The sequence below is a fragment of the Canis aureus genome, chromosome 12 (genome assembly GCF_053574225.1).
Source record: "Canis aureus isolate CA01 chromosome 12, VMU_Caureus_v.1.0, whole genome shotgun sequence".
NCBI classification, from domain to species: Eukaryota; Metazoa; Chordata; class Mammalia; order Carnivora; family Canidae; genus Canis; species Canis aureus.
Window position 1 is genome coordinate 20,497,752 of NC_135622.1, and position 12,714 is coordinate 20,510,465.

The window sequence follows — 12,714 nt, forward strand, 5'->3', positions numbered from 1 at the left end:
GGGTCTCTCTCCTGTCAATCTTTCCTTCCTCCCTCCTCTCCTCTCTCACAGACATCTCTAGAGTTCCTTTCTGGGGTGGCTATTTGGAGGGCACTAGCTTGATTAGTTCCACCTGACAGCTCTATACTGCTGTGTTACTCATAACTTTGAAGCAGTATTGCTGACCAAATGTCCAGCACCTGGATTGAGTGGCATCATACTGATCCTCTATCTAAAAATCTAAACTTGAATATTTTTGATTAGGCATGGTTCCTCCACATGCTGAGGGATACAACTAGGCTTGCCTCCCAGGGCCTTTGTTTAGAGGGTAGGCCTACCTGAGTGAGTTACCTGCTGTTACTGTGGCTCATCTACCAACTTAACTTGCAGAATTTGGGATCAACCATGTGGGTTTTTGTGCAGGATAAATCTCACCTTTCCTTGAATAAGTAGATTCATTTCAACAGCAGCTGCTCCACCTATTAATAGCATATACTGATATGTCCATCTTTATTTTTTTTTAAGATTTATTTATTTGTTTATTTGAGAGAGAGAGAGAGAGAGAGAGAGAGCACAAGCAAGGGGAACAGCAGGCAGAGGGAGAGGGAAAAGCAGGCTCCCCACTGAGCATGGAGCCTAAAGCAGGGCTTGGTCCCAGGACCCTGACACCACAACCTGAGTCAAAGGCAGACGCTTAACCAACTGAGCCACCCAGGCACTCCTGATATGTCCGTCTTTAGTTGTGGTGACCTTCTCAATATTCCATTAGATTCACCTACTGTTGTGAATGTTCTTTCCAGTTGCTCTATGCAGAGTGAGAATGAGATTGTCTTCTCCTCAGAGCACGGATAGTCAGTGAGTTTTTTTTTTGTTTTTTTGTTTTTTTTTTTCAGGGTTCCGGGGGATGAGGAGGAGATTTATGTAATTCTGTAGCAAGGGTAGGACACCTAAAATTAAATATGCATTTCCTAATTACCCGCCTCTACCTTAGAGTTTATTTAGCCCTGAAGGGCCAGACATCTTGGAAGTTCACGTTTGTGCTATAGGGTAATGAATTGTTACATATCTCCCAAGCTGTTATGTATCAAGCTATTTGTTTGTGCCTAGGCATTGAGACTAAACTGGTTGGCTATTTAACATGCTTATTGTCGATGTAGCCTCTTTTAAAAATCTAACAGCACAATATATTTGCTGATGCACCTCATTTCCAAAATATGAAAAGTATCCCTCTGAGGGTTTAAATAACTATAACATTGAGTGAATTATATTATATTCTGATCTGCTTGTGAAATGCTAAGAGGTGTTTTTCTTTTTTTTTTCTCTTGTATCTTAGGATAAATTACAGGATGCACAGTCTTTCAATGATACAGTTGACTTTATTTAAATGAGCTAGGTTTTGATTAATAGATGAGAAGTAATCATTTCTATAAATAAAATATTGAATGAATTGTTTTACCCTAAATTAAATAATTGGTCATATTAACTCTATTCTTCAAGTTTATTGATGAAGCTTTTATTACCTCTGTGTACGCCCTGTGTGAAGCTGCATTATGCTGCCTCCCAGGCCTTTCTACCTCAGGTGATACCCAGTCCACTGGTAGAGGACCTGTGTCCTCCTAGTCGGTGATCACCTTTGTTTCCCACTCCTGGGTCCCTTTGTACAAATACTTCGTATTCACCAACGATTCCACCCTCTCTCTGGTCTCAAGTCTCTAAATTTGTTCTTTCTCTATTACAGATCTCATTAATATTTCCTTCCTCTCTGTGTCCTGTTTCTATTTTCCTGGTCCATCCAGGCCCTCATTATTGCTCCTCCCAGACTGTAATGCATTTGCCCTAATAACTAGTGTTTCTGCCCTAAGCTTGTCTACTTCAGTTCATTTTATGCAATGTCACCAAAATAAAAATCTATTTTTTTTTTCAAAATAAAAATCTATTAATGTCACTTCCCTCCCTGCCAAGAACACAGTTCGGATCTCTTTCACAGCTTTCCAAACGCTGCTGCCTCTCTTCTCTGTACCCCTTCCTCACTGTGCTTCTCACTTGCCTGGAGTTCCTTACACTCAGTATCCTGCTCCAGCTTTCAGAGCCTGATGGGGTGTTCATGCTGCCAAGGGTGATCTTCCTGCCACAGTCTTTCTGGTGGACACCTCTTCGTTGTTCAAAGCCCATTAACACTGATGGCTTCTCCCAGCCTCACACTAAATCAGTAAATCACTCCTCCTTCTTTGTCTTCATTCTCAATCATATGTGTATTGTGGCATGTAGTCACACATATTATGAGTATGTATTTGCATTATGTTTCCTTATTAAATTGTGGACCCCTTGAGACCAGGGCATCCTCAGTCACCTTTGTAATTCCACAGCTTAATAATAGCTGCCATAGCATGGGTTTGTTGAACTGGTTCAATTCTCCTATAAATGTTCTCTATGTTAGAGAATAGCTTCTTAGCAGGGTATTAAAAGACTACATTTGGGGTATGTCTAAAGTCTATTATTGTCTGATTAGTTCAATTAAGAGTCCAGTGTTAATGAGGCCAAGGTTTTAGTTTCATTTCTCTGTGGAGCAGTTAACATTGTACCTCAACTGTCAGTAAGCTCAACTAGCTGCCTAGTAAATCCCATTGGTTCCAAGGGAAAGGGAAAATGAGAATGATTTAGGTCAAATTCATTTCAACTATTAGACAAATTGAATTAAATATATTTCTTATTGCTATTCAAAGCACAATTTCACATTTCTGTGTGAAACAAACATCCTATTTTGTCCACAGCTGCCGTCCACAGATCTTTAGGATTGCTAGCCTTTGAGCTTCCAGTCTACCCACGTGCCTCTCCATCTGTATTTTCCAGGTGAGACAATGCGCATCGCCTCTTCAGAGTTTGCTGATGACCCCTGCTCATCAGTGAAGCGTGGCACCATGGTGCGGGCCGCGAGGGCTTTGCTCTCAGCTGTAACGCGCTTACTCATCCTGGCGGACATGGCGGATGTCATGAGACTTTTATCTCATCTGAAAATTGTACGTATGTGGAACTTATCAAAACTTGCTCTATGGGGGTGGCAATGGTGACTATGTATATTAGAGCGTGAACTGAACTCATGATGTTTCACTGCTCACCAGCTCGCTTACTCACAAAAGTATTATGCCCTCCAATTTTTCTTTTTTTTCCTCCAATTTTTCTAATACTAAAATTATATTCAATAATATACTCAAAAAGTTATAGAAGATTCACTTGACTTTGGGTCTCTCCTTTACTTCTTGGAATGCAAAACAGTATATTCTTTTAGGCTCCAGAGGCTGAGCATGGTGTACCTGCCTTGACCCTGTCTGGTAATTCAGATCAGTGCTGATCCATGTGGTAATTCAGAGTGGGTCAGCTCTTCTGGTTAGCTGGCCAAATGACCACCTGTGCCCACCTTAATATGGATCATGTGTTAAATTACATTTTATTACCTGCTCCAGCCTTGCACTTTTGTAGACTTATGGACTTTGAACGTACCTTAGTCTGGCACATCTCATGGCTAAGGTCAATCTTGTTTCACCAAGCCTGGCATCTAATATAACTGGACTGGGTCTCTGGGCACTTACATGTCCCACTAACCCATAGACCCCTATTGTAAGTGCCTTCCTGGTCATAGTCCCTTGGTTTCTTTCAATTCTTTTGTTTCTAAAACAAGTGATTCTCTGTCAAAAAGTCTTGTATAGCATCTTACCTGAGTTGGCCCAAATAAAAGAGCTAAGATTCTGAGTTATAATATAAACTCCTTGATACTATGAAACATCTCCAATTCTAACCCATCCGGCATGAGTTCCATGGTCATAAACCACAAAGCAAGGTAGAGCTCTTCCTGGCTTCTGTAAGGAGGCCTGACGAGCCAAGGGGTGTAAAGCACACCTGTTTGGGAGTTTCCTATCAGAATTTTCTGAGAATGGGCCTGAAGAAGCCAAGAAAGGCTCTTGTGGTTTGGATGAGGTGGGCACTATGAGGAGAGGGCACCAAGGGACAGTATAATGTTATGATTTGTTATAGTATTGACATGTCCATGACATGCATATGACAGTATAATGTTATGATTCCACTGTGTAGCTCCTGGAATAATATTAACTTCAATATCGGCTTGATGTCCACTTGCCAACTGTGTTGTCATCTACCACATAACCTCCTTACATTTCAGACACTTGATCTGTTAATATGGAGCTGATGGCACTACAGCCCTCAGAGTTGTGAGAGATTTAAAATGAGTAGAATTCCTATGGCGCTTTTATCACAGAGTTGTGGTGCAAAGTAAGTGTGTGGTAAATGGCAGTGATGTTGCTATTTTCAGATCCCTGAAACCTCTCGCAGAGCTCACTGGTGGCTGTCATTCCTGCCCTTCCAAGTGTGCTATATGCATCTTCTAAGCAGCAGATTACTTTGTTCTCAAGTGTGTGGGAGAAAAAGTTTTGTTATCTTTCCTTAACAGCCTGCTGAGTCTTCAGAGGCAACATTTTAAGAAAGATCTTCCCCCAGATGGACAATCTTCCTTTCCTAGGGGAGAAGAGGACTGAACCTAAAGAGATTAACTTTATGTCCTGTATGTTACTGTTCTGCGCCGTGGAAGGGTCCTGTTCAGTGATTCCTGGGGAGTGATGGCAGGCTGAACATTTTCCCTGAGCTGTCCACGGGCACAGAATGCTCGTGCATCCAGGATGCAATGTCATACAGCACCAGTTCCTGCCTGTAATCCTGCCTTTCTACCCACTTGTTTTGACCAGTGCTGTCTACTGATAGTATCAGGGCAGCCTGTCATCATGTGGAGTCAACTGTATTCTTTTCCCGACGCAGCAGATTAAGGGAAGCTTAAAAAAAAAAAAAAAGGGTTTAGCACAAAGTCACGGAAAGGTCAACCCAGCAATATTAAGTAGTTCTGTCAGACTGTCAGTAGTAAAATTAAAAATAATGTTGGACTAAATAACGCATTTGTTGTACTTAGAGCACAGCCTCTGTAGCAGCAGTGATGGAATGTTGCCATCTTGTGGACTGAACAGGAACTGCAGTGTCCGGGCTGCCCCACTCAGGCGGTGGGTTCAGGTCAGCCAGGGTTTCCTATCATGGGGCTGTTGTCCCCCACACTCTCACAAAAAAACAAAACAAAACAAAACAAAACAAAAAACCACCATGTGTCGACAATCCATTGCAATTGAACATGGTGTCAAATTCTACTTTAGCTTTTCCTTCTTTTCCAGAGAAGCACATTCTCTCATGAACAAAAGAGCGCTGTCTGCAAGCATCTATTCATTTGTTTTTAACTCAGATGAAGAAAATATCTTTATGTGTTTAGATGGAGCAGGTTGGAAATGACCATCTACACCTTTTTTAAGGCTTTTTCCAGATGAATTATATTTTTAAAGATTTCATTTATTTTTAAATATTTTATTTATTCATGAGAGACACACAGAGAGAGGCAGAGACACAGGCAGAGGGAGAAGCAGGTTCTCTGCGAGAAGATGGTGCAGGACTTGATCCCAGAACCCCGGGATCACGACCTGAGCCAAAGGCAGACGCTCAACCACTGAGCCACCCGGGTGTCCTGACTTTTTCCAGATTAAAAAACAAACAAACAAACAACAACAACAAAAAACATGAGTTTCCTTACCACATGGATGATAAAACATAGGTAAGAAAACATGACAGATGATTTTCCATAAAAGTAGTGACTCCATTTTCTTTTGGTTCAGATGATTGAATAGTACCCTATATGAGTCTGTAGCTTCCTGCCGTGGTAACCTTTTTTTACCTTTAAGCATTATGCATTTTACCTTTTTATCTCTTAGGCCATATGCCAAATTTTTATTGCTCTCCTTTCCAGATAATGATATTTTCTCATTTCTGAGTAGCTTACAGGAACACAGAGGGGATTGCCTTATCAGAAACTTATATTCATGTTTTTTCATCAATAATTCACTGAGTAGATAAAGGATAATCAGTTTATTTTCCTAAAATACCTGCTCTCATTCTCTGCCCTGCACCCCAAAAAGTAATTGTCAGCAAATTGAGTAGTCATGAGCAAATATAATCCACAACAGAAAAATGAGTAAAGAATTACGGTGGAGGGCAGCCCAGGTGGCTCAGTGGTTTGGCGCCTGCCTTCAGCCCGGGGCATGATCCTGGAGACCCAGGATCGAGTCCCACATCAGGCTCCCAGGATGGAGCCTGCTTCTCCCTCTGCCTGTATCTCTGACACTCTCTCTCTCTCTCTCAAGAATAAATAAATAAAAATCTTAAAAAAAAAAAAAAGAATTACTGTGGAGATGGTGTGATTAGCAGGGCAAAGGGGCTTTGCATTCTGCTACCCTAAAATTATGTTCAGAAACCTAATGTTTACAAGACTGCTAAAGAGCCTGTCTTTTCATATAACATGCAAATATTCTAGTTGCTCATACTAAGCTACTTGTTTTATTATGCACGTATTTGTATGGGCTTTAATGTAGAGCTCCTTTTTAAACATCTTAAGGATTCTCAAGACTGAAGAAGGTCTTCTCTACTGTTGTTGTTTTAAATTCTGGACAATAGTGGTTGAATAGTAGGTGACATATAGTTCAAAGCTTGGTTATCACCCAGGTGGGAATTTGATGTTCCTGAGCAAAGCTAAAGTAATCATTTGCACATCAGACATCATTAAAAAATACTGAATTATAATCACTTGCATTGTTGCAGTTGCTGTGAGTGATTCCCTAGCCAGACATCTGATGTTAGCAATCAGCTAACATTGTCAGTGTGTTAGGTTGATTGATATGTGGCACTTCAGACTTTTCACGGAATCCCACATTGCAATTGATGATCATGAAGAGGGATATTTATTTTCCCTAGACTCTGAATTAATGTAATCAGATTGTATTGTCAATTCTTAGTATCGGTGATGACATTGCACACACAAATTCATCTTGACATGTATGTGTCAGAGAAAACAACCCCCCTTTTTTCTATCCTCAGGCTAGGTCCTGGAATAATGATATTCTTGATTATCTCAGACTTTCTCTCTAAAAGTGGAGTGGCAAAATAGAAAAACAATCACCCCTTAATCATTTTCCCAGAAAAGTTAGATTACCTTCATAGCAATCAGAGGCCAGATCTAATGCTGCTGGCCCCCTTGTTTGGGAGGCTTTGATGAGGCAGGGTGACTTTAACATTACCTGTGCTTTTTGTGACATTAGCATAAAATAGTGTTGTGTGTCCTTAGTAATGGATTATTTCTTGATAGTTGCCTGTTTAGTCCCACAGCTCTAATGTAGAGTTTGTGTTTGAAGAATAGCAGTCAGTCGAGGTAAAATAGACTTGTCTGTTATTATAAAGAGAGAAATTATTGCCCAGGTTTTTTTAATTAAAAATCTATTTATTTATTTGAGAGAGAGAGAGAGAGAGAGAGCAAGCACGTGTGCAGGGGGAAGGGCAGAGAGACAGGAGATAGAAATAATCGAGCCGACTCCTCGCTGAGCATGGATCCAGATGTCGGGCTCGATCCCACGATCATGACCTGAGCTGAGATCAAGAGTCAAACACCTAACTGACTGAGGCCACTCCAGTGCCCCTTAGAATATCTTCTCTGTCAGAGCTATTGTGGCATTAACTAGGTTGCAACTAGGTTGTTTGGAATTTATTTGTGTATTTAGTTATCATTTCAAGAAATACTTATGGATGCCAACTATATACAACACACTGTGCTTAGATAGCTTAAAGGTGAATAAGTCTCAGCCCCTGCCTTCAAAGCTTTATAGGCTACTGGTGGGGGGGGGGACACATTAAGAAAGAAAGCCGTGCAAGTTGGGAAAATGTGCATATTGCTGTAATCTCACCTATAATGATAGAAAATCATAATAATTAGGATGTTTTCCAGTTTAAATAACAGAAACCCAACTCAACTTGGTACTTTAAAAAGGGAATATATTGGGTCGCCAAACTAAGAAGTCTAGAGGCATTTAGATTCAGGCAAGGCTTGATCAAGGTACAAAAATATGACAAGAACCATGTTTCTATCTCCTTTTCTTCACAAAGGGCCCTCTTATCTACAGGTGTTTTCTCACAGTCTCAAGATAGCTGCTAACCATTTTCAAGATTTTCCTCTCCTAGACTAAGGATAGCATGAAAGAGTAAATTCTCTTCCCTGGTAGCTCAAAATGAAAGTTCTACAGTCTTGTTAGGTCTGTTGACTTGTGAATTAGGTGCTTATCTCTGAGTTAATTATTTAGAGAGGGAAGGAGATGTGCTGATTTTTAAAATTTGGTTAGCACTTATTCCTTTCCTTCACCATCCCCTAAGCCCCATATAGGATCAGTTCAACCAAATTATAGTGTTGGTCATTTGAAGATAATATGAGGAAGGGTGGGGACGCCAGGGTGGCTCAGTGGTTGAGAATCTGCCTTTGGCTCAGGGCGTGAACCTGGGGTCTGGGATCCAGTCTGCATTGGGTTCCCTGCGAGGAGCCTGCTTCTCCTCTGCCTATGTCTCTGCCTCTCTGTGTGTGTCTTCCAGGAATAAATCAATAAATCAATAAATAATCTTTAAAAAGAAATGAGGAAGGGTGATGTGCCTGGGAGAAGGAGGTCTCAGGATTGAGTCTCATTAAATTGAATGAGATTTATGTTTCCCAGACCAATTTCTTGGATTAGATTGAACAGGTTGGGGTCACAAGCCCAAGCCTAAGCTGGGGCCTAAAAGTTGAGGGTGACTGGAAATAAGTTGGTCCCATTAGGAGAGTTGGGGGATGTATCATTCTGTGCAATAATAAAATAATAAGATTGAAACTACACAGTGATTTCAGCAAGGAGAGTTTATTATGAGGAATCATTAACTCCCAATAGCAGATTAGAGTCATAAGAGACCGAGTAACAAAAAGAGAGCTCTAAAAAACATAAGGATGGCAAATACAAGGAGCAGCTGCCACCCCAAGGACTGAGATACAGTGCTTCAGGGAGACCTTCCCCATCACCCTGAGCCAGGGCCAAGAATAGATCTTCCTACGTCTTCACTTGATGACAGAGAGATTACTGAGGTTCCACACAAGCTAATAGAACTTGCTGGAAATCTGCCCTTAGGGCATCAAGGAAAAATTGCTCATTGAGAGGCGTCTCACTAGGAGCATTCCACTATAGCATCATCCAAAGTGGACCATGCTAAGGGAAGCTGCTGGCCACCTAGTGGTGAAGAGGCTACTTCTGCCTAGTAGAACTTTTGGAGGGAGCATACCAAAACCAAGAAACAAAACCTTTCCCTCCTCGATTGCCAACCAGCACTCTCTATTAACGAGGCTTAACATCATGCCAAATGGGAAAGGAATAATATTTAAAAGGCCTAGCCATGTTTTGACAGAGCAGATAGAGGTGTGAATTTGGATTTGATAACTAGCCCAGGGAAAGAGTAGTTAGTGAATGCAAAGGGAGTGCTCACGCCATACGAAAGAAGATATATTCAAGTCAGACAATAGACATCAGCTACAGAGAGCTTCACAAACCAAGGGAAAGAACAAAGGCATGAGAGCAAGAGAAGGGATTTGGGGTATTTTCAATAATATAATTGATTCTGTCTTGTTGGAGCATAGAGGGCAGGGTGGGAGAGGCACTAAGAAAGTTGGACAGGGAGATACACGTGCCTCAGAGAACATGATGATTCATTTGGGCTCTATGTGTAGATTATAGAGAGCCATCAAGTAGCCACCAAGAAACATTAGAATCAGAGCTGTGATTTAGATAAATAATTTTGGTAGCAATGTGGAGAAAGAATTAGAAGAGAGATGAGTCCAAATAAGGGGACTGAGGAAGAGACCATTGAGATTATCCAGGCCAATGAATAAAAGAAAAGCTGGGTGAAGTCAATGGCAGGGTGTATTGTGAAAAGGAGGCCAATTTTAAAGATATTAAAGAGGTGGGATGACTAAAACCCAGAGACTTATCAGATGGGGCAAGGCTCTTTATATTTGTAACCGGTTGATCAGTAGAATCCAAACCCAAACTCCCATCCACTTTATAAACCTATCCTTTTCTGGGAAACTGAGACAACAGAGCTGGGGAGTTAAAAGCATGAACTCTAGAGCAAACTATCTTGGTTTAGACCCAGGGTCCCCTACTCACTTTCTGTGAGGCCTTTCAGGAAGTCTCTGTATACTCTGACTTCAATCTCTCTCCCATAAAGTAAAAAAATAAAATAAAATAAAATAAAATAAAATAAAATAAAAGGACAACTATCAATTGCAAAGGGCTGTTTTCTGGGACGAAATTAGGTATATGTAAGCCATTTAGAACAGTGTCTGGTACATCTCCTAAGTACTCAATGACACTGACAAGTGTTATTTTTTCTTGCACCAGCTGAAAATAACTTTGGAAATATAAGCTATATTACTGTTGTGCTTCATTAAACATGACACTTTAAGAATATATGACGCTAGCATTTAATCATCCTTGCTTTCTTTTTTTTTTTTTTTTTTTTTTCATCCTTGCTTTCTGATGAAATCATTTTCTTGTTAACAAGAAAACAAAATTTAATCAGGAGGGGCAGCTTATCAAGGAAAAAGACTATCTAATCAAGAAGGCCAGCTTTAGGAGGCAGAGACATAAAATATGATGATACTGAGATACCAGTGGCCAAACCAGAGTACATGGCTAACAAGTAAAGTAATAAGATATAGAATCTTATATCCACTCATGTATTAACTTAGGCAATTACTATTTCCAAGGTATTTGATTTTTTTTTTTTTTTTTTTTTTTTTTTAAGTAGCCATGCCTAGCATTGAACCCATTGTAGGGCTTGAACTCACTACCCTGAGATCAAGACCTGAGCCGAGATTGAGTCAGAGGTTGCTTAACCAACAGGTGCCCCCAATATAATATTTTTAATTTAGTGATAAAACCAGATCCTTAATAAGAGAGTTATATGTGACTTATTAAATACTTTCATCAATGTCGCTTAAAATCCTCTCAACTCAATATCCTTACTAGGACCCTGGAATGAGGTCAGTCTGTCCCAGTTGAATTAGGATCGTTAGGCCAATGATACATAGCCATGGTATGGATGGCTTACATGGATCACAAGGCAGACAAATGGCATAGCTGGGGTTCAGACAAGAGCAGCCTGACTCACGGCCCTCCTCACACATACTGACTTAGATCTAACACTGTGGGGTGCAGAGAGGTAGAGAAAGTTTTTGGGAAAAGTGGCCCAGGCTCTTCTTCTGTAAAAGAACTGCTTTTTACGGTGTTTGTTTGGCTTATATGGAGTCAACTTCCTTTAACCCAGACATCCAGAAAGAAAAAGATTTTTTGGCTCTATTCAAAAATAAAAGCTTGAGAAGTCCAAATGAATATAAAAATCAAAAGTGCCTGGCGACTCTCTTTCTCTCTTTTTTTTCGCCTTCATATCCCTTCAGCAATCCCATTTGTCTTCTCTCACTGCCCGCCGCCCCCCCCAACTTTGGGCCCATTTCTTCCATGTTTCTATGGTGAGAACTTTCTACTAGGTGACCTCTTAGATCCTTCTAGATTAAAACTCTAAGTATGGCTAAGTCGACCTTTACACAGACAGACTCCATCATTGGTGTTTCTCAAAAAAACAAAAACTTGATTGAATTAGAAACATAAATTCAACCTAGCATCTGGATTCTTCAAAGAAAACCAATGAAAAAAATGTTAGGTGTAACACAATACTCCAAAGTGGTCTGATTAATAATGGGTAAGAAGACAGTTTTTATATATATTAGAACAAATCCAAGATTTAGCTCCCTCAGAGATAATTATTTTGCTCTTCCCTGGAACCAGTTTTTATGTCTTCAGGAAAGATTTACAGTTTAAATAAGCAGCAGGAACAAATTTACTGCCAAGAGCTGTCCTCTCAGTGATGCTGTTGATAGCCATGTTAAGATAATTATAAATCTATTTAGGAAGCGAGACATTACTGATTAGTTGTTTTAAAGAGTTTGAGGTATGATATTCTAATTAAACTATGAAAATGCTTTATATGGCCCGTTCCATACCATAAAATGTAACTTGATTTGAGTCTCTAAAAAAGCATCCTTACACACAACAGTCCTTTTTCCAGTGATACTTGTGGCTTTCTACATTGTCAAACAAAGAACTCCCTGTATGTTTTCTTTTGATTTGCCTCAAACTACAAGAACTAATCAGAATTCTGTGGTAGGCCCCCATTTTCTATATTTCACATTACTGTTTCTAAGCTGCCTGTTCTTTTTTCTATTCTATCAAAAGCCTGCACTAGTGGAAGCCTCTCTACTAGGCTCCCTTTTCATATAGAAGAACTTTTGATTTTGCAAACACCTGTCTGTGTCTTATTCACTCAAGTTTTGTTCTTGGTTATTTCCTCTGATAAAATTGTTCCTACAATAATGCAGCGTGACTGACAATGATGTAGTCGGTTACTTCATAATATCTTAATTTTAATTGAGGCCACAGGTGTTATAGTCTTAAATCATTGCCAACTGTGGAAATCTTCACCGTGTTAAAGTTAAAATCATTCTGGAGAGGAGAGCTTAGTACCTCCCATTCCTCAAGTCATTCATAAAGGACTTCTTAGTGAAATTCATAACTGAAGTCCAGGGTCTCTCTGGAAAAGTTTCAGGACACAGTTGGCAGGAATTTGGAAGCAGGACACATCATTAGGAAGGTGTGCTTGATGCCACCTTCAGCTGCAACAAAACTTCAAATTCTCTTGCTTTTTCCAGATTCAGTAGCTCCTCTTTATAGTGGATGGCGA

The 12,714-nt window shown here is 40.2% G+C and overlaps 1 protein-coding gene across 7 annotated transcripts in view; it reads left to right on the forward strand.

Moving 5' to 3' along the window:
* Nucleotides 1-12,714, forward strand: part of CTNNA2 (catenin alpha 2) — a 1,080,823-nt gene that overhangs the window by 325,531 nt on the left and 742,578 nt on the right. For all 7 annotated transcript variants that reach the window (XM_077843060.1, XM_077843058.1, XM_077843061.1 and 4 more), the window contains one exon: nucleotides 2,830-2,996. In XM_077843060.1, coding sequence (XP_077699186.1) covers nucleotides 2,830-2,996 — 167 coding nt within the window. The remainder of the gene's footprint in view (nucleotides 1-2,829; nucleotides 2,997-12,714) is intronic.